Source organism: Leucoraja erinacea, chromosome 12 (assembly GCF_028641065.1).
Source record: "Leucoraja erinacea ecotype New England chromosome 12, Leri_hhj_1, whole genome shotgun sequence".
NCBI lineage: Eukaryota > Metazoa > Chordata > Chondrichthyes > Rajiformes > Rajidae > Leucoraja > Leucoraja erinaceus.
Genome location: NC_073388.1, coordinates 13,836,425 through 13,858,685, shown reverse-complemented (window position 1 = coordinate 13,858,685; position 22,261 = coordinate 13,836,425). Strand labels below are relative to the sequence as shown.

The following is a 22,261-nucleotide window of genomic DNA, read 5'->3' as shown; positions in this document are numbered from 1 at the left end:
AATTGCCATATAAATGAAATAAAACCAGAAAATACTGAGTAGGGACAGCAACAGCTGTGGAAAGAGCAACAGTTAATATGTTAGCTGGATTATTTGTGGAAATTGACGGGTTTCTGATCTGAAGTATCAATAGTTTCTCTTTCCACGGATACTATTTGTCAGTGTTCCAGTATTTTTGGCTTTTATTTTAAGCCGCTTTCCAGCAGCTGTAGTTCTATGATTTCCATGTAAATAAAGTTTGATCCATGACCTTTATTATTAGTTATTTATTCCACTGAAGAAACCATTGCAGAGGCATATTTGGATTTACTTCAGTGAAGTTCAAGATGGAAAGTTTGGTTTTTTGATCACCATCCAGTAACAGACATAGGTGCTAGATCATCATTCCATTTGTTAAAATCTTTAAAAAATGAACTTAAGCATAATACAGAATAATCATTGCTATCCAAATACTAAGTGGAAACCTTAAGGGAAATATGTCATATTGTGTGGTACAAATACAATATAACGGAGAAAATTTACTCTCCAATAACATACCTTGTTACAAATGAATGGCGATCAAATATTTCAAATCACCGCAACATACATTTAAGCAATTAAAAAGGTTAGGCAGACTATGGCAGAATAGTATTTGTTGAGAATTGTCATCTTTCCCTGCAGGGGATAATAAAGGTAACTGCATCTATCGTCGTGTTTTATGCCTTTCCCTGCGTTGGTGTCTGTCTTTGTCTTTATATCGATCTTCATCTCTTTGGCGTTTATGATCCCTTTCCCTGCTTCTGTATCGCTCTCTATCTCCATCGTGCTTTTCTCTTTCCTCGCCCCGCTCCTCTCTTCGCCTCTCCCGATCTCGACCTCTCTCCCACTGCCAGTTATCCCTTGTTCGATCCAGTTTATCGACTGGTCCCTCTGTGTACAGTTCTGCTTTCAGTGCTGGCAGACTGAAGGGCTTCCGAAACGGACGATCCCTCCCACCAAACCGCAGCTGGCCGGATTCCTTTTTGCCTCCTAATCCACCGCCAAATCTCCGTGGGACCCATCCTTTCAAACTCCGTTCCAATTCAAAATCCACAAATATTTCATTTTGGTCCACCACTAGTTTATTGCTGTCCCGATGTGCCTTTAATAATGAACGCTCGTCCTTGTATTCGATGAAACCATAGCATTTGGAAAACCCCGTGACAATGTCACGCACAAGCCTCAGTCTACGGATGTCTCCAAATCTAAGGAAGGCTTCTTTTAACTTTTCCTCAGATGTCTGAGGATTCAACCTGGAGACAAAGAGGGTCAGGTGAGGATCTCCTATGACGCCCTTATTCGGCCTGTACTTGGCTGCAATTGCCCTGGAAACTGCTCGGTCATGGGGCTCCTCGTCCGTCCCATCGATGCTTCCAGCTTTCAGTGGATTGTATTGTTTTGCAATTGGAGTCCAAAGCTCACTCATCATGCTGAAACACAAATATTGGAGTAAACGGACAGAAGGCTTTTTAAAATGATCTGTATCATGCTCAACTGCAACTGTTGTTTCATGCCTTGGTCCCAGAACGTTGGTACAAAGAGATACAATAAACAAAAATAAGGGTCTCAACACCAAATGTCACCTACTCCTTTTCTCCAGAGCTACTTACTGCCTGACGTGCTGAGTTACTTCAGCCTTTGTGGCTGTCTTTCATTTAAACCAGCATATGCAGATCCTCCCTACACAATATGGGCATTAAGTGGACGTTGTAAGAATCTAGTGCAGAAGATACTAACACAGATATGGATAACAACCTGGATCCATGCGTGGCATTAACACCACAGCTCAAGACAAGCTTTCTTTCACATATTATTGGCACATGATCTTTACAATAAACAACGAGCAGAAACCATGAGCACTTTCCACTTCCCAGTCCAAATAAAATAGTAAAAGGATTTTAGTTAATTCTTTACATGACGGGCTCCCAAGGTTGCCAAGGTTAACACTATCTTAACATCAACCCTGGGGCGTTCTTGCCTGTTACAATTTATACAGAATTTTGCATGTATTAATAATGCACATTAGGTGGCAGTGCAGCTCAAATGGCAGCAGCAAACACACATGTATATGGAAGACAAGGAACTGCAAATGTTGGAATCTTGAGTATAACGCAAAATGCTGAAAGAACAGAGTGGGTCAGGCAACGTCTGTGGAGAAAATAGACAAATTACATTTTGGGTAAGGACCCTAACTTCAGACAGATAACAATAACCATCTCTCTCCGCAACCACACCTCTGCTACAGCCACAGTCACTCAGGGCGTTCCCCAAGGCTCCGTACTCGGCCCCCTCCTCTTCATCATCTACATCCTCCCCCTTGGTCAGATACTACGCCACTTCAACCTGGACTTCCACTGTTACGCCGATGACACCCAGGTCTACCTCGGCACCAAATCCCCCCTCTCCCATATCAACTCCTGTTTGTCAGCTATAAAAACCTGGATGCAACATAACTTCCTCAAACTCAACAGCGATAAAACAGAATTCCTCCTCATAGGCTCCAAATCCACACTCAGCAAAATCAATAACCCCACTCTCACCATCGACGGCACCAGTCTCCCCACCTTGGCGTGATCTTTGAGTCTACCCTCTCCCTTGAGCCTCACATCCGCCATGTCATTAAAACCTCCTTCTTTCACCTCCGCAACATCGCCAAACTCAGACTCTCTCTCACACCTCCCGCTGCTGAAAGACTCATCCATGCCTTCATCTCGCCCCGACTGGACTACTGCAACTCACTTCTCCTTGGCATCAGCTCCACCTACATCAACTGGTCCAGAACGCAGCCGCTCGACTCATCACCCACACCAAATCCTGGCATCACATCACTCCATCCTCAAACAATTTCACTGGCTTCCCATCTCCCACCGGATCACCCACAAAATCCTGGTCCTCGCCTACAAAGCCCTCCACCATCTGCCCCCCCCCCCCCATATCTCACTGACCTCCTCTCCCCCTACCAACCCTCACAGTCCCTCAGATCCACATCAACCGGTCTCCTCTCCATCCACACGTCCAACCTCCGCAGTTTTGGGGACAGAGCCTTCTCCAGGGCAGCTCCCAGGCTCTGGAACTCCCTCCCCCAACTGATCCGCAATTCCGTGTCCCTCACTATCTTCCAGTCCCGCCTCAAGACCCATCTCTTCACCTCTGCCTATCCTTAGCCCCACGTCCCCCTCCCTTTTCATCTGTGCTTGAATTGCCTCATATTGTGTTTTGAATTGAATTCTGTCTTTAATTTGTGTACTAGTCATGTCTCTACTATTTATTTCATTCCCCTTACATGTTTTTCCTCTACTTGCTAAATTTTTGTAAGGTGTCCTTGAGACTCTTGAAAGGCGCCCATAAATAAAATGTATTATTATTATTAATGAGGGTTGAAAGCTAGAAAGGAGAGGCGGTGAGACCAATCACCTGTATCCTCAGTCTAAAGAACCATTTCTTCTCTCCAGAGATACTGCCTGACCTGCTGAGTTACTCCAGCTTTTTGTGTCTATTACATCTATCACTTTCCCACCACACCTTTCTCTTCCAGCTTTCTTCCCCCAACTACTTCAGTCCAACCCAAAATGTTGTCTGTCCATTTCCTCCACGGATGTTGCCTGACCCACTGAGTTCCTCCAGAACTGTGTGTTAATTACACATGCATGTCCACTCCCAGACCATCTCTTGATTTAGTTTATACACGGCACAAATTCACAACTCAGGAGGATTTTTTTAAAGCATGAATTCAAAAATGTAAAACAGGTATGAGTAAAATAGGGCATAAATGCCAATTAATGTGTGTAAATGGACCTCATACCTTGACTATTCAATAATGCAATATTCTAACTTCTAACTAATATTCTATCTCAACATTTTCTCTCCTTAGAGTTGCAGATGTTTGGAGCATGTTTGCATAAAAGGAACACTAAATCCGATCAAATGAAATCCACAACGATGCACTCTACAGCAGAAACTAATAAATAGTAGTCAGCAAGCTTTGCTGCCGTCGAGAAGATGTGTAAATGTTGAATGGTCAAGAGCTACTAGTCTCTGGGGCAAGGGGGTTTCATGTAAAGACAGGTGCTAACACTTCTGAGCAAAACATTATTGAGTATATAGACACTAAAAACGTATGAAGAAAATTTGTACGGTTTTGTTTTTTTGTATATATTTTTTATTCTGAATAAAGTTTATTTAAAAAAACTCACCTTTGAAAACAAGAGACTCAGCTACAGAATTCCAAGGCTACTCCGTTCTGTGCATTTATCCACTAAGTTGCTAGAACATCCTTGGAAATAAACTTTGATCGTGTATTTTTACACAAGTGTTGCAGCAATTTTAAGTTGAATGCAACAGAGAAGTGGCGTTGGGTGCAATGCACAGTCGCTCAGTTGCAGCAGCACCACTTGCAGCGGCAGACCCACTTGCAGCAGCAGACCCACTTGCAGCGGCAGCACCACTTGCAGCAGCAGACCCACTTGCAGCGGCAGCGGCAGCACCACTTGCAGCGGCAGCCCCACTTGCAGCGGCAGACCCACTTGCAGCGGCAGCCCCACTTGCAGCGGCAGCCCCACTTGCAGCGGCAGCCCCACTTGCAGCGGCAGCACCACTTGCAGCAGCAGACCCACTTGCAGCAGCAGCACTAGTTGCAGCGGCAGACCCACTTGCAGCAGCACCGCCTGAGGGAGGGAGGGAGGGAAGCGGCAGGTCTCCACTCCGAGTTAAACCCAGCCGCCGGGCGCCCGTGTTCAGCAGTGGGAGATTTATCAATCCAGCAGCAACTTTCACCAATGATCTTGCTCTCGTTTATTTGAGTTTCACTGGAGACCTGGCGCCATGTCCCGGCAGAGACGGTAGGCCCGGCCCGGCCCGGCAGTCCCACGCTCCGACTCGCCCGCTGGAGACAGAGAATGGTTCTTTGGTTCCGCCTGTGAACTGGCACCTGGAGGAGAAGCGAGAATTCATTCGTTTTCTCCAGTGGAGAACGCCTCTGATAGACACGAAATGCTCTGGAGTAACTCAGCGGGACAGGCAGCATCTCTGGAGGGAAGGAATGGGCGGCGTTTCGGGTCCGGAGCCTTTTTCAGAAAACCTTTATTGCTTTCTACCTTTCTGTTGCCTGTCAACTTACAAATCCTTATTACTGTAAAACTCTGATCTTGGATGGGTGTGTGTGTGTGGATGGGTGTGTGTGTGTGGATGGGTGTGTGTGTGGATGGGTGTGTGGGTGTGTGTGTGGATGGATGTGTGTGTGGATGGGTGTGTGTGTGGATGGGTGTGTGTGTGTGGATGTGTGTGTGTGTGGATGTTTGTGGATGTGTGTGTGTGTGTGCGCGCGCGCGTGTGTGTGTGTGTGTGGGTGGGTGTGTGTGTGTGTGTGTGTGTGTGTGGGTGTGTGTGTGTGTGCGTGGATGGGTGTGTGTGTGTGTGGGTGGGTGTGTGTGTGGATGGGTGTGTGTGTGTGGATGGGTGTGTGTGTGGATGTGGGTGTGTGTGGATGGGTGTGTGTGGATGGGTGTATGTGGATGGATGGGTGTGGTGATGGGTTGGTGTGTGTGTGTGTGTGTGGATGGGTGTGTGTGTGTGGGTGTGTGTGTGTGGATGTGTGTGTGTGTGGATGGGTGTGTGGCGGTGCCCATTAAAGCCACGCCGGGTGGTGCGAGGTCGCACACCGGGTTGGTGTTTAAAGTGTGTGGATCGCAGAGTCCCGCGGCCATTCCAAGTGCGCGGTGTGTGTGTGGGCTCTTCAACCCCGTGGGGGTGTGTGTTGCAGGGCCCCAAAATGGGTGTGTGTGTGCAGGAGTAGCAGCCTCCACATCAGCAGCAGGGCAGCAGCAGGTGCTCCACCCGCTCCGGTCTCGGCCAGCTCCGCGACGGGACGGTGTGTCGTAGGGGAGTCCCCGGCTTCTTCCTGTTGGGTGCCTTCCTCGTTGCGGCCCCCAACGACAATGGACCCGTCTGTGGGTCTCCAGTGGGTGTGGATTCAAAAGTTCCCCCCCCCCCCCTCCCACCCCCACCCCCCGCCGGGGTAACAAAAACTACATAAAAACACAGTAATAAAAACGTGACAGGCTGCAGATGGCCGCTGCTGTGTCGTGGCCTACCGCACCGCCTGGGTGGGTGTGGTGTGGTGGTGTGTGTGTGTGGGTTTGGGTGTGGGTGTTTGTGTGTGTGGGTGTGTGTGGGTGTGTGTGTGTGTGTGTTTGTGTGTGTGTGTGTGTGTGTGTGTGTGTGTGTGTGTAGGTGTGTGTGTGTGTGTGTGTGTGTATTTGTTTGTGTGTGATCACATCTACTCAAAGAAATGACGAGCTAACAGAAAAATGTTTACATATTCCAGTAGAGATTTATCCCCTGGAGTCAAAAATTGGCTTACCTGAAAATTTAGTGCATTATTTCTTCAGTTATTAATAAAAATGTTCAAGAATCTGAAATGTCTTTGAAAATAAAAATCTAGCAGCTTTGGCAGATGACATCACAATGGCTCTGGTGCTGCGTCTGCGCTGTGAGCTGACACCGCTCCCCACCACCTCTCTCTCCCCTCTCCTCCCTCTCGCTCCCCCTCTCCCTCCTCTCCCCCCCCCCCCCCTCTCTCTCTCTCCCCCCCTCCTCTCTTTCTCTCTCCCTCCTCTCTCCCCCCACCACTCTCTCTTTCCCCCTCCTCTCCCCCCTCCTCTTTCTACCCTCTCCCCCTCCTGTCACTCTCTCCCCCCCCTCCTCCCTCTCTCTCCCCGTTTATCTCTCCCCTCCTCTCTCTCTCCTCTCTCCCCCTCTCTCTCTCCCCCCCCCTCTATCCCCACCCCTCTCTCCCCCCGGTCTTTTCTCACACCCCTTCCTCTCTCACCCCCTCTCTTTCCCCCTCTATCTCTCACCCCCACTCTCTCTCTCTCCCCCCTCCTCCCTCCCCCTCTCCTGCATCCTCCACCCCCTTCCCCACCCTCCCTCCCCTCCACCCTTCCCCACCCTCCCCTCCAACCCCTCCACCATCCCCCCCCAAATCTCCCCCTCACTTCACCCTCTCACCCCCTCCCCTCCCCCCTCCCCCTCCCACCTCTCCCCCTCACTTCCTTTCCCCCCCCCTCTCTGTCTCTGCCCCTCTCTCTGCCTTTCTATCTCTGACTCTTCCCCCTCTTTGTCTGCCCTCACTCTAGACGTGCCTGCGAGTTGGGGGCTATGCATCAGTGGATAGGGCGGGTATGGGGTAAAAGGAGCAAATGAATAATATTAATATAATATCAAGAGCGGTGGTTATTGTGGTGTGTGTGTGACGCCACAAGCCGCCCTCCCCCCCCCACCGCAACCGTGCGTTGAGGCGACAGTTGGGTCACACTTGGTCTAGTAAAATTTAATTTTCTCCAGGATAATTTCCTGTGAATTGCAAATGTTGGAGTCTCCTAAACCTGATGTAAACCTGGGCCATTCACAATTGTACTGTTGGCTTTGATTTGTTCTTTTGCATGCCTTTTAATCATTTGTTCCGTGTAGCTGTTCATACCTATTGTTTTCCCTTTCCCCTGTCTCTCAGTCTGAAGAAGGATCTCGACCCGAAATGTCACCTATTTCTTTTAACGCGAGATGCTGCCTGACCCGTTGAGTTACTCCAGCTTTTTGTATCTATCTTTGGTGTAAACCAGCATCTGCAGTTCCTTCCTGTTCACCTGTTTCTGGCCTTCAATTGTTCGTAGTCCAGCAATTAAAACATTCTTATCCTCATTTTTAAATCCCTACAACATTTTAGGGATCAAATTCTTATTGAGCAAAAAACGAAGTGCTGGAGGAGCTCAGCATGTCAGTCAGCATCATTGGAGGTGAAAGGAATTGTACCTCCAGTGTCAGGGTAAGGTGTCAGGGGTTATGGGAAGAAGGCAGGAAATGGGGTTGAGAGGGGAAGGGTGATTGATTGATTGAATGGCAGAGAGACTTGATGGACTGAATGGCCTAATTTTACTATTATCACTTCTGAACTCCAAAGATGCAGCTCGACCTATTGAGTTCCTCCAGCAGTTTGTTCTTTGACTTTTGTATCGTGTAATCCCATAGATATACGTGAAGTATTTCAAAGGGAAAGTAGCAGCATAAACCGAATATTCGGATGGAGGGCCAAACACTCGAGTAGTTTAAACATTTTTTTTTTTTAAACCTGGGGAAATTTTCCATAATTTAAGCTATAGAAGACTTGGCTGCTAAAGGCGGGTTGATAGAGATTTAGTTGCTTTCCCAAGATTCGGTTCAGTTTAGTTTATCGTCACATGTACCGAGGTACAGTGAAAAAACATTTGTTGCGTGTTAACCAGTCAGCAGAAAGACAATACATGATTACAATCAATCCATTTGCAGTGATCTCGGAGTGTTGTAGGACTGGACAAGGTTAGTGATAAGATAGGGAAGTCTTGTAAGGATTTTGAAATGAGAATAAGAATTTTAAAATTGTCATATTACCGGACTTGGAACAACTGTAGGCCAGATGCAGGAGCATGGGATGTGAATATGGCTAGCAGAATTATGAATGTCACAGGTTTACATCAGTTGGGAGGTTTGCAGGAAAACAATGGAATGACCAAGTGCTGATGTAACAAATATCGTACTGCTGCAGTACTCACTATATCAACGGCAACTGCATTGACAGCATTTAGTGAAATTGATTATTCTCTCACTCTCCACGTTACATCATCCATCCCTTGTTGCATCAACCAGATGTGACTCTTGCTGAGCTGAAAGTAAGAGTTTATAGCAGTGATTGTGACTGGTCGCATATATCAAACTGTCATCAAACAGGTTCAGAAAACAAAGCTGCAACTTGATATAAATCACACGACCAAGACAAGTACTTTGATTGATTGATTGATTGAAAGATATGACATGAAAACAGGCACTTCAGCACCACTGAGTTCGCACTGACCACCTGTTACCATTATTCCACTTTTGCATCCATTTCATACACATTGGGAGCAATTTACACAGGTTGATTAACTAACAAACCCACATGTCTTTGGGATGTGGGAGGAAACTGGAGTTTAGTTTAGTCTTTGTTTAGTTTAGGATTTGAGTATAGAAGCAGGGAGGTTCTACTGCAGTTGTACAGGGTCTTGGTGAGACCACACCTGGAGATTTGCGTACAGTTTTGGTCTCCTAATCTGAGGAGATACATTCTTGCCATAGAGGGAGTACAGAGAAGGTTCACCAGACTGATTGCTAGGATGTCAGGACTTTCATATGAAGAAAGACTGGATAGACTCGCTAGAATTTAGAAGACTGAGGGGGGATCTTATAGAAACTTACAAAATTCTTAAGGGGTTGGACAGGCTAGATGCAGGAAGATTGTTCCCGATGTTGGGGCAGTCCAGAACAAGGGGTCACAGTTTAAGGATAAGGGGGAAATCTTTTAGGACCGAGATGAGGAAAACATTTTTCACACAGAGAGATGTGAATCTCTGGAATTCTCTGCCACAGAAGGTAGTTGAGGCCAGTTCATTGGCTATATTTAAGAGGGAGTTAGATGTGGCCCTTGTGGTTAAAGGGATCAGGGGGTATGGAGAGAAGGCAGGTACAGGATACTGAGTTGGATGATCAGCCATGATCATATTGAATGGCCTACTCCTGCACCTATTTTCTATGTCTCTAAACTAAGTCTTCGTTTTTGTTTAAACTCCACACAGACAGTACCTGAGGTCATAATTGAACACAGGCTTCAGGAGCTTTGCAGCAGCAGTTCTATCAGCTATGCCACTGTTCCGCCCTCTTCCGAATTTAAATTCAGAATAAGTTGTCTTCTGAATTTAAATGCTTGAAACCCAAACAAATGATTTTGTAACTTAGAGACCCGTTAACTAACAGGACCACCTCCCATAACAGAAGTGCCATTGTGGTAAAACTTGAAATATAAATAACCAATGCTTCTGGTCTTGGGGGGCACGAAATAGAATGGAATGTTTTCAGGCAGCAGGATGGGTGGAGGAATAGTCATGGCAGCCATAGGAGTCCATTGCCTTGGAGTGGAAGTTAGTCTCTAACCTATCCCCTGAAAAGGAGCCAGAGGAATCCAGAAAGGGAAGGGAAGAGCCAGGGACTGACCGTGTAGAACATGAGAGCAGGGCACAAAATGATAACTTGGACCCATGCCAGTTCCACTAGCCGCATCTTTACTCTGTTAGTCAGTCGAGTCAAAGGGGATGTTTTTTGTTGTGATAAGGAGTTTAATGAATGTGTTGGTGGGGGGGGAAACTGCTATTTTTCTGTTCAAGGAAGAAGGAGAACCATTGTACGCTCCTGGTATAGGAGGAAGCGGTAAAGAGATTCACCATAATTGAAAACTTTGATGGCTTTACCTTGCACTAAACGTCATTCCCTTATCATATATCTATACAGTGTAAATGGTAACCATGTATTGTCTTTCCGCTGACTGGATAGTACACAACAAAAGCTTTTCACTGTATCTCGGTACACGTGACAACAAATAAAACTGATAAACACCTGCAAATGTGCACAGTATATATAGAATGAAACCCATCCTGCCGATAAAATTTGACAGTACAGACCACTGGCATGCTGAAATAAACTACACTGGACTGCTGTGGGGAACTCCTTCCGTATTCTGTAGACAGAGCACAAGATCTGTGGTGATCTGCTACATTCCAACCAGGCTTCAAATCATGAGGAAACAATCCATGCCACCGGTTTTATTGTGACTGGGTGAAGATTAAGCATCTGAAAGGATGAGGAGTAGATGGAGGTGGGGGAAAGGAGGTGGTAACGCCGACTGATCCTTTTGTGCTGCTTCTGGAAAGAAGTCTTGCACCACCAACAGTCCCTCACCTTAGTGTCGTTGCCCATCACATATCTTCTTCATAAGTTCATAAGTAAAAGGAGTAGAATTAGGCCATTCGGCCCATCAAGTCTACTCTACCATTCAGTTATGGCTGATCAGTTTCTCCCTCCTAACCCAATTCTCCTGCCGTCTCCCAATAACCTCTGACACTGTACTAATCAAGAATCTAATGATAACCGCATGGTAAAATAAAATAAAAACCCACTACTAAATAAAGATTAAAATTCTAAATCAAATAATTATATTTTGCTTATAACCTTCTGTTTGTTGAACTATGCAGTCAGCTCAGTCTTGTAAGTACCTTCCCCTAACTAAGTATTCTTGGGCAATACTATTGCAGTGGTTAGAACAAAGCTGACGGATGCTGCTGACATTCAGTAGAGGAGGCTGCGGAAGGTCTTTGAAGGTGACCTTGAATAAAAAGAGTCTCGACGCTAGGCCAGGAAGGGCGACAGTCCAGAGCTGCCTGCGAGCTGCCAGGTAACAGCAAGGGCACTGGCAGAATGATAGGAGAAAGAGCACAAAATGTTCCTTCCTGAAAGAAAGACGAGATTTGTGCTTCACTGAAATAATGCCACTTTCTCAGGGTAGATCCTTGCCAATACTAATAACATATTAGAGTGCAGTTTACTGGACTGCTGTAAAGTGCTATAAGTCCCTATGCATCTGCAACCCATAGAAATGTTGGCAGTAGTCAGAACTTTAAGAGCGGCATGGTGGAGTGGTTGAGTTGCTGCCTGGGCTCGATCTGGACTACGGGTGCTTGTCTGTACGGAGGTTGTACTTTCTCTCCGTGACCTGCGTGGGTTTTCTCCGCGATCTCCGGTTTCTTCCCACACTCCAAAGATGTACAGGTTTGTAGGCTAAAGGGCTTGATATCATTGTAAATAGTCCCCAGTGTGTAGAATAGTGTAAGTGTGCAGGGATTGCTGGTCGGTGCAGACTCAGAGGGCCAAAGGTTCTGTTTCTGCACTTTATCGCTAAACTATAAACGCAACACTACTGCAACAATCAGGCTCTGGCTGGGTGGCTGCTGCTTCTACTTCACTAGAAGCTACATCATTATTCAGACCCCAAAGTGTGCAAATGGAGTGGTCAACGGTTGTGGGTTAGAATGGATGGGCTTAGTTATACACAAAACTCTTATGCTCAATGGATCAAACACAGGTAAATGGGATTAGCTGAAATAAGCACGTGGTCGGTATGGACTTTAGGGCCTGTTATTGTGCCATATGGCTCTATGATTCAGTTGCTGTTTGACCATCTCCCATTTCTTTATCAATGACACCAACCTTCTCGCAGGCTTCCCAATGCTTTTAATTGTTCATGTCATCTCGCCTTTTCTAAGGCCAGCACCCTTCCTCCACCCATGTAATTTTCCCCTTCCTCCATCCTAGTTTTTTGACCCCCTTCTCCACCCTAATCATTTGTCCCCTTTCTCCACCCTTGTTATTAACGATTAACACTCCCCTCCCCTTGCCTCCACTCTAGTCGAACATCCATTTCCTCAGTTCCCCACATTGTATCAGGTCACAACTTCCCTATCCAACAATTGGCTTACCAGGGCACCATCCTGCCTGAGGTCATTTGTTGCCGGTCCTAATCTGTCTTGGTTTTTTCTCCTTTCCAGCTCTTCCCCATCTCCTACTTCCACTCTGAAGAAGGGTGCCCACTCGAAACGTCGCCAACCCTTTTTCTCCAGAGATGCTGCCTCACCCACTGAGTTACCCCGTCACTTTGTGTCTATCTGTTCTATTAAATCCTCATCTGAATCCTATGCAGCAGAACTCAAAGTAAGATTCGCTTGATTCCTGCATTGTCTTCATTCATACATAAAAAGTGGTTGTTTGAATGAAGTATGGATTTAAACTCCCAATCATTACCAAACAGATGCCAAACTGGGAAAAAGGAGGAACATTATAAAAACTGTAAATAGTTGTATGGATGAATGCATTTGTATTTTATTAAATGTATGATTAATTACGTTTAACAAGACACCCTCATTCGTTCTGCAAATAAATCCGGTGTTTAATGGATAATGGGCATTGTATTGAGTGTTTAATGGGTTTCCTGGCTCCTTCCCCCAGTCTTGCATAGTGCTACCAATAATCTTTCCAAAGGACAATGGACAAAGAGCTCTCAGCAAGCGAGAAGAATGACCTTACGAGACACACAGTCCTCCAAAAATGATTTTTCTCAATGCAATATCATTAAAAACAGATATAGCAAATATATCATGTTGATATGATACGAATGAAAGTTTATGGCTGATCTTAATGAACTTATTTTCATTATTCAATGATATTTATTGCATTACTGGAATTTCACTTCAAGGAGGTAATATAATCCATATTACTAATTGTCAGAATTAATATACGCTACATATGATTATATTATAAATATTACTGTAATAATTTGATTCAAAGTTGGTATTATTAGTACATGATAATCACTCCAACAGTTCAATATTATTCAGGTAATCATTGTTTACAAGATTGGACTAGGTGTTAGTAGGCATCTACTGTGGGGAGCATCTCTGGTAATGCTCATTCTGATGCACCCTGACACTGCCAGCTGATGAGTACATAATAAATGTCAAAGTACAGTGGTGCAGTGATAGAGTTGCGGCCTCACAGCGTTAGAGATCCGAGTTCGATCTGATTGCGGGCACTGTTACGACTGTCTTGTACGTTCTCCCTGTGATCCTGTGGGTTTTCTCCTGGTGCTCCGGTTTCCTCTCACATTCCAAAGACATGCAGGTTTGTGGGCTAATTGGTTTAAATTGCCCCTAGTGGTTAGAATGCAACAGTGGGATAACATAGAACTAGTGTATGGGTGAAGGTACACAAAAATGCTGGAGAAACTCAGCGGGTGCAGCAGCATTATGGAGCGAAGGAAATAGGCAACGTTTCGGGCCGGGTGATCTTTGGTCAGTGTGGACTCGGTGGGCCGTGGGAATTGTGTCCACGACATATCTCCAGTATAAACTAAAATAAACAATCAAAAGAAGGCAAGGAAAATATTTGGATGACAAAGCAGAAATAACAATGGCATGACATGGGTGATTTTATTTTCAATGGATAGACTAAGGCGAAAGTAACACTAATAGCAAAGCGGAGGAATGCAGCGGCGGTGGTGGAAAGCATCTTGTCCGGGAACATTACCATCTGGTTTGGGAATTACTCTGCCAAGGACAAAAAGGCTCTGCAGAGAGTAGTGCGTTCGGCCGAACGCACTATGGGAACTTCACTCGCCCCCCTGCAGAAACTATACATCAGGAGGTGCAACTCCAGAGCCAACAATATCATGAGAGACCCCTTCCACCCCTGCAACGGACTGTTCCAGCTGCTACGGTCATGCAAACGCCTCCGTTGCCATGCGGTGAGAACGGAGAGGTTGAGAAGGAGTTTCTTCCCAGAGGCCATTCGGACTGCAAATGCCTATCTCACCAGGGACAAACTCTACTGAACGTTTTTCCTTCCATTATTTATTATGTAAAGGTATATGTGTGTTATGATTGTGTTTATAGTTTGTTTGGTTGTTTGGTTGTTTGTCTTTTTGCACAAAAGTCTGCGAGCATTGCCACTTTCATTTCACTGCACATCTCGTATGTGTAAGTGACAAATAAACTTGACTTGACTTGAATGACACTCTTAATGCATCTAGGACTGTCTTCTAAATCTGTACTGATAAAATAAGTGGAGGGTTTCGGAGATAATAGAAACAACAGTGTCAGTAGAATTCCATTGAGCATTTAACAGCAAAATGGCTAAAAGGAATCTTTAAATTGAAGTGAAGAATGGCATCATTTGAACATAGTGCTTTTGAACATCAAGGCGTAAATGTTCTGCCACGTCCCCCACGTAGCCACATTCATCCTCCCTAGCTTATTTGTGGTGCTGCAGTCTCAGGACAACCACAACCGGCCTCTTCAAATATAAAAGCTGCATTTTTTCCATGAAAATTCCCAACCGTGCCAACCAATTTCTTGTTCCTGAACAAAGTCGGGCTGCCTGAGTGTACGCACGGATCTTGGACGCCATCCAGTACATAAAATTAGATGTCTGGTGACAAGAAGCAGTCCAAGCTTTCAAAGTTCAGATTGTGGTAATGAGCTACAAAGCCTTTCCTTATTTTGATGAGGTTAACACATTCCTAACTAATTAAGGTGGATGGTAATCTGGGTAATGATAGGAAAGTCGGAAAGTCAAGGTAGCTTTTCATTCTGCTTGCCACAATTTAAGATATAATCAGTGAATGTTGAAGATAGGAGAGGAGAGGGACAGAATAGAGGAAGAGCCTAGGCTCGAAAGTTCAATCAGAAATTGTGATAGAAGCAGAATCCATTATTGTTCTGACAACACATGAATAAATAATTGATGGTTTCGCAAAATGATCCCGAGTAGTCTACATGATAAAAATCAAGAACTTTCTCTCGATTCACACAAGGAGAGTGAGTTCCTCATAACTTGCTGATTTTAGTTTAATTTAGTTTAGAGATACAGCATTGAAACAGGCCCTTGAGCCCACCGAGTCCGCACCGACCATCGATCCCTGCAAACTAACACTATCCTACACACACTAGGGTTAATTTACAATTTTACTGAAGCCAATTAACCTACAAACATTTACGTCATTGGAATGTGGGAAGAAACTGGAGCACCCGGAGAAAACCCACAACAGGTCACAGGGAGAACGTACAAACTCAGTTCAGACAGGCACCCATAGTCAGGATCGAACTTGGGACTCTGGCGCTGTAAGGCAGAAAACTCTACCGCTGCACCATCATGCTGCCCCTGAAACCATAACCCCAGAACATTCAGTATCACCAGGGGAAGAGTGAGAAAGTGAGGGCAAAAGGAGCTTTTGCAACTATCTGCATTTTATAACATGAGAATTCAAGTTCTATCAAATGGAAACATGCATTAAAAGTTTAACATGATGCATTATGCATGCCAAATGAATGGGCATTGCTTTTGATATGAAAGGTTTATTTACCAGTGATGAATCAATGACACCTCTGTCCAAGATGTGATGAATAAACAATACTTTTGCACACAACATCTTCTTTGTTCAGTCCATGTTACTGTTCAAATTATATATATTACGTCTATAAACTAAATATATTGAAAATACATGATTTTATTTTTGTAAAATTTCAATGGTTTAATGGCATGTTGTTCAGCTCCTTAATTGAATCTCAAGATGAAAATATTATATAAAATCTATAATAAGTAATGCTGTATACAATAATTGAATGAAGTGAAAAATTGCTTTGTCAAACGGTGTCAATAGAATACAGATACATTTGAGATGTGTTTTGGGTGCCTGAAATTGAATTGTAAGGTAATTTTCATTGGTTGAGTTACATAAAAATAAAAATAAATAAATGATCATGCCTTAAGATTTTATCTACAATAGTGATGATACTGGGGAAGTAATGCTGATTAATACTGCATTTGTCAGTAAATAGTCACAGTGGCAAAGCTGCTACCCCACAGCACCAGAGACCTGGGTTCGATCCTGACCTCATCTGCTGCCTTTGTGGAGTCAGCATGTTCTCCTTATGACTGTGTTAGTTTTCAATGGCTGCCCAAGTTTCCTGTCACATCCCAAAGACGAGCAGGCATGTAGGTTCACTGGCCTCTGTATATTGCCCCAAGTGTGCAAGGAGTATATGCGAAAGTGGGATGACATAGAACTAGTGTGAATGGGGATCGATGGTCAGTGTGGTCTCGGGGCATCAAAGAACCTGTTTCCAATGCTGTATCTTTCAATCAATCACAAAGGATTGCACAACTGCATCATTTCTCCATCTCCCCAAAGTAGCTACTGAGATAGATTGGTACTCATCCTGAGGGTACCGTTTGTCCTCTGATATCACATTTAAGAAGCCATTCTTCAAGTGTTAATCTGGACAGATGTATTCATTATATGTGATACACACACAAAACAGGAAAAGAAAGAGAATAGTGAAGGGAATATGGCCAGGGTGATCATTGCTTGAGTTGTAAGATTTGTTTGTAGTGAAAGATTATCAATACTCAATATTCAACAGGCAAGCCTGATAGATAAGGTTGAAAGACCCTACATCAGTCTGAAGAAGGGTTTCAGCCCGAAACGTTGCTTATTTCCTTCGCTCCATAGATGCTGCTGCACCCGCTGAGTTTCTCCAGCATTTCTGTCTACCTTTGATTTTCCAGCATCTTTTTCCAGATAAGGTTGGAAACAGGACTTGAGTTCATAATTTAGAGATGTTCAATGTTTTTCAGTTTCTATCTTAGAAATTTGCTGTTTCAGCAGTGATAGTTGTTTCTGAGAGAATCCATCTTAGAAAAAATGACAAGGGAAGTTATCCCATTAAGATTTGTAGCTCCTGAAAGAATGGATAATGGTACTGCCATGGATCACCCTCCACTCACAATGCGGGGAATGAATAATCATGGAATATGTTTTTAATTGTAGTGTATATTGCATTTCTATCTATAGAGAATGCTGTTGCCATTGTTTGCAGATATTTCCTCTTGATTTCAAAATCTAAATGCAGATTAAGAAATTGTTTTAAAACTTAGTTCTGTGAGGAAATAATGCTGTGTTCCCCATGGCTTTTGCTTTAATCGTGCCTCCGATGGCCACACCTCAGCCTTTTCTTTAAGCAAGTCCAATGTAACTTGGCTGAAGAAGGGTCTCGACCCAAAACTTCACCCATTCCTTCTATCCAGAGATGCTGCCTGGCCCGCTGTGTTACTCCAACATTTTGTATCTATCTTCGGTTTAAACCAGCATCTGCATTTCCTTCCTACAACCAATGTAACTTGCATTTGCATCAAACACATTTCAGCATTTTCTGGCCAGATTTGTTTTTCCTTCATTTTATTGGCATTTTCTCCCATTAACTTCATTCAAATCCTTTACCGTTTGAGCCGTTTTACTTTCTTCTAGTCTTTGAATGCTTTCACAATCTTTATATACCATCAGGTCATTTTTCTTGAAGAGTAATTGTCCTATTATTTTCTTTATCAGATTTGGAATTTTACCCATCGAAAGCTTAATTGCTCTGGAGGAGTTAAAACTGCCTGTGTATAGGTCACATGATGCATAGGTTACACTAGACTGGGACAGACTAGGTGGACCAGCAGGTCTTTTCCCAAATATAATATTAATAATATCTTTGGTTATCTCTGCGAGTTTTTTCAAGAAATTGGTTCATGTATTATTGATCTCATTATCTGCTTATCTGTTTTTGGTTTTCAAAATTAGAAAAAAAATGGCCAGGGTGACCATTGCTTGAGCTGTAAGATTTGTTTGTAGTGAAAGAATATAAATATTTTTTTGCTTAAACAGCCCCTCAGGATCGATGGTGACCGTTTACCACTCTGGTTCTAAGGCAGCTAATTAGGCCAATGTGGAAAGCATCGATTCTTGACCAAGGCGATCGTTTCGCTGAACACCTTAGCTCAGTCCGCCTGGGCCTACGTGATCTTCCGGCTGCCACTTTAATTCCCCTTCCCATACCCATACTGACCTTTCTGTCTTGGGCGCCTCCTCTACTTTCAGAGTGCCACGCAATGCAAATTGGATGAACAGTACCTCATATTTCACTTGGGTAGCTTACAACCCAGAAGTCTGATTTTGACTTCACTAATTTCAATTAACTCTTGTATTCCCTCGCTCTCTCTCTGTCCCTCTTCCATCCTAGTCATCCTGTTAGTTCCACATATATTCCATATATTCTTCCGTTATCACCACTTCCACAATGGACCATTGTGGGCTCCATCTTTCCTCGACCAGAGGAGCAACCTATACCCGTCCCCTGATACTCTCCTCCGCCTAGCGGAGTTGGTTCTTACCCTTAATAACTTCTCATTTGACTCCTCCCATTTCCTCCAAATACAAGGTGTAACTATGGGCGCAGGGGTCCCAGCTACGCCTGCCTCTTTGTCGGGTACGTTGAACAATCCTTGTTCGAGGCGTACCAGGGCCCCATCCCCGACCTCTACCTCCACTACATCGACGATTGCTTTGGTGCCACCTCCTGCACCCACACACAACTGACTGACTTCATCCGCTTCACCACTAACTTGCATCCGGCACTCAAATACACCTGGACCATTTCCGACACTTCCCTACCATTCCTTGACCTCACTATCTCCATCGCAGGTGATAGACTTCTGACCGACATCCACTATAAACCCACTGACTCCCACGGCTATCTTGACTACTCTTCCTTCCACCCTGCTTCCTGTAAGGACTCCATCCCCTATTCCCAATTCCTCCGTCTACGCCGCATCTGCTCCCAGGATGAGGTGTTCCACACCAGGGAATCGCAAATGTTCTCATTCTTCAGAGAACGGGGGTTCCCCTCTCCTACTATAGATGAGGCTCGCACCAGGGTCTCCTCCATACCCCGTAACACTGCTCTCTCTCCCCATCCCCCCCACTCGCAACGCAACAAAGGCAGAGTCCCCCTGGTCCTCACCTTTCACCCCACTAGTCGGCACATACAACAAATAGTCCTCTGTCAGTTTCACCACCTCCAACGTGATCCCACCACTCGCCACATCTTCCTATCTCCCCCCTGTCTGCCTTCCGCAAAGACCGCACCCTCCGTAACTCCCTTGTCAATTCTTCCCTTCCCTCCTGTTCCACCCCTTCCCCGGGCACTTTCCCTTGCAACCGCAAGAGATGCTACACTTGTCGCTTTACCTCCCCCCTCGACTCCATCCAAGGACCCAAGCAGTCGTTCCAGGTGCGGCAGAGGTTCACCTGTACCTCCTCCAACCTCATCTATTGCATCCGCTGCTCTAGATGTCAGCTGCTCTATATCGGTGAGACCAAGCGCAGGCTTGACGATCGTTTCGCCAAACACCTCCGCTCAATCCGCATTAACCAAGCTGACTTCCCGGTGGCTCAGCACTTCAACTCCCCCTCCCACTCCTCTCTCTGTCCTGGGCCTCCTCCATGGCCAGAGCGAGCAACACCGGAAATTGGAGGAACAGCACCTCATATTCCACTTGGGGAGTCTACATCCTGATGGCATGAACATTGAATTCTCCCAATTCTGTTAGCCCTTGCTGTCTCCTTCCCTTCCTATCAGCCCTCAGCCCTTGGGCTCCTCCTCCTCCTCCTTTTTCCTTTCCTCGCCCCATCAGTTTGAAGAAGGGGTTTTGGCCCGAAACGTTGCCCATTTCCTTCGCTCCATAGATGCTGCTGCACCCGCTGAATTTCTCCAGCACTTTTTGTCTACCTTCGATTTTCCAGCATCTGCAGTTCCTTCTTAAACACTCTGGGAGTTCACAGCAAAGATTGTACAACTCTTTATCTACCTCTATAATATTTGTTTCACAGGGACAAGTGTGGGAACTACATTTCCCAGAAACCCCGTGGGCACGGGCGGAAGTGGCGCGATGGTTTCCGGGGTCGACGGCCGCCATGTCGCTGGCTCCCGGCTCCGGCTATAAACAGAAGGGGGAAGGCGATGGATGAAGGAGACGCGGTCAGGTGGGCGATCGCACGGTTTGCTCCTTGCAGGGGCTCCAGCAGCCTGTGACCGGGGCGGTGAAGGAAGTTAGTTAGTTCTACGGGAGACGGGCTGTGAGGATGAGCGGGTGTTGCTGAGGGAGGGAAGGAAGGAAGACATCAGCAGGCGACTATAGGGCAGACTAGAGACACAGAGCTCGGGGCAGTGTCTGGGACCGGCTGCTCCCTCATTTTACCACAGCTTTTACCTCGTGGATTGCATAACCATTGAAAGTGGGATTTCCCCCCCAGAGAAAACGACCTCCATCGATTAAAATCTGGCAATGTCAGTGCAGAGAACACATGCCCACTAGCTAGCTAGACTGCCAGCCTCCCTTCCTGCCCACCCACCTATCTATCTACCTGCCTAGCTCCCTGCATACTTCCCTACCTTCCTTCATTGTGAGTGTCCGCAACCATATTACTCCCTGGCTGCTGAGTCGTTTCCTTTCATTCCGAAGGAGAACAATAGTAGAGGGGCTTCATAGATTGAATTAGGGTCTGAGACTTGTCTCTCATCCTTTCCTTCACGCCCCCACTACCCGCTCTCCAACGTCGCAGTCAACCCCCTTGCTGCCTTCTCCCGTCTATATTGGCTGCAGCAACATTTTAAAACATCTTCAAGATGTCAGCTTCACCTATTGATAAGGTAGGTTTCTGTTTTGTGATTTTAATTTGGTTCGCTAATTTGGCATTTTTATTTTCATAGGTTTGATGGCTTCTAATTATTTTGATTCGAGGAAGGGGGGGGGGGGGGAGGTTGTTGGTGCTGGTTAATTGAAGTGATGTTACAATTGAATTATTCAATAGCATGGATGAGGAAATAGATGCTGTTTAATGGTGTAATTGTTCCAGTTTCGGTCGTAAGAATGTTTGAAGAGAAGAATGATATGACACTTCTCTGCTTGTAACAGGATTCAGAAAGAATACATTAATGGTCATGTTGTTTAAGTAAAATTTGGAAATTAGGCTTGGTTAAGAGTGGATGACTTGAAGCTGCAGTGACCTTTATTCGAATGTTCTCCCTGTGTCTCTGAATTCCTTTGGATGTTTGGGTTGTCCTTTGCTCAAATATGTAGAGTTTGTTAGGCTAGTTAACTCCTGTAGACTGATCCTCATGTTGGTCCGTGCTAAGAAAATCAGAAAATCGGTGGTCTACATAGGCATGTGTGAAGTTATGGATTCTGGATGACAGAAATGAAGAGGGAGGGGGAATTTGCTCTGAGAGCTGGGATAGACTGAGCATAATTGCTGTCTATTCAATGTAATTGGCCTGTCAAATAAGTATCCTGGCAGCACATAAGTAGTTTGGAAGCAATGGGGAATAATCTAGAAATGAAAGATAGTAAAGGGTTGTAGGGAAGAAAACACTCGTCCTGTTTTGGGCTGATGGGTTCGCCCTGGGGGGGGGGCAAAATTGCCCAAGTAAAAGAATGTCAATATAACAATAAGGTCTACAATGATGAAGGGCTTAGTCTCAATGATCAAACTTTCTGTACCTAAATACAAGCGATGCAAGATTTTATCTAGGGACAATGGTTGACTTAAGAAGCAAGATTGATAGGCAATTTGCTGTTAAACCCTAATAAGTACATATAGCAGGATGGATGAAAATGGAAAGGTTTTGTTACTTGGGAGGAGGCATCAATGTTTATCTTGATAAACCCTTTAGAAAATGTCAAAAGCCACATTCCAAAGTATATATTTCTCTTCCAACGTGGCTTCGATGTGTAATAATGTTGGCCCAAGAAGCAATGAAAGATGAACATGTTTATAGATGGGGAGTATATCAATTGAAGGAGAGAACCACACCTGCCTGAAGAGCCATATCCGGGTAAAATGTTGGTGCAAATAGAGGTCCTCCTTAGGTTAGAAATGTCCAACATATGGTCACTATGTGCATATGAATGCGCATTT

The 22,261-nt window shown here is 45.0% G+C and overlaps 2 protein-coding genes across 2 annotated transcripts in view; one reads left to right on the top strand and one right to left on the bottom strand.

The window, feature by feature from the left end:
* Positions 1–286: 286 nt before the first annotated feature.
* snrnp35 (small nuclear ribonucleoprotein 35 (U11/U12)) lies at positions 287–4,436 on the bottom strand. Its single transcript, XM_055643631.1, has 2 exons — positions 4,212–4,436; positions 287–1,448 (listed from the first exon to the last, which is right to left on the bottom strand). The coding sequence occupies exon 2, from the start codon at positions 1,445–1,447 to the stop codon at positions 683–685; it is 765 nt and encodes a 254-aa protein (XP_055499606.1). The 5' UTR covers position 1,448; positions 4,212–4,436; the 3' UTR covers positions 287–682.
* A 15,788-nt stretch (positions 4,437–20,224) lies between these two features.
* LOC129702083 (ubiquitin-like protein 3) overlaps positions 20,225–22,261 on the top strand; it is a 29,343-nt gene continuing 27,306 nt past the window's right edge. Inside the window, exon 1 of the mRNA XM_055643626.1 lies at positions 20,225–20,993. Coding sequence (XP_055499601.1) covers positions 20,970–20,993 — 24 coding nt within the window. The 5' untranslated portion in view covers positions 20,225–20,969. The remainder of the gene's footprint in view (positions 20,994–22,261) is intronic.

Coding starts and splice junctions, on each gene's coding strand:
- snrnp35 (XM_055643631.1), bottom strand. CDS start 1,447: ATGATGAGTGAGCTTTGGACTCCAATTGCAAAACAATACAATCCACTG.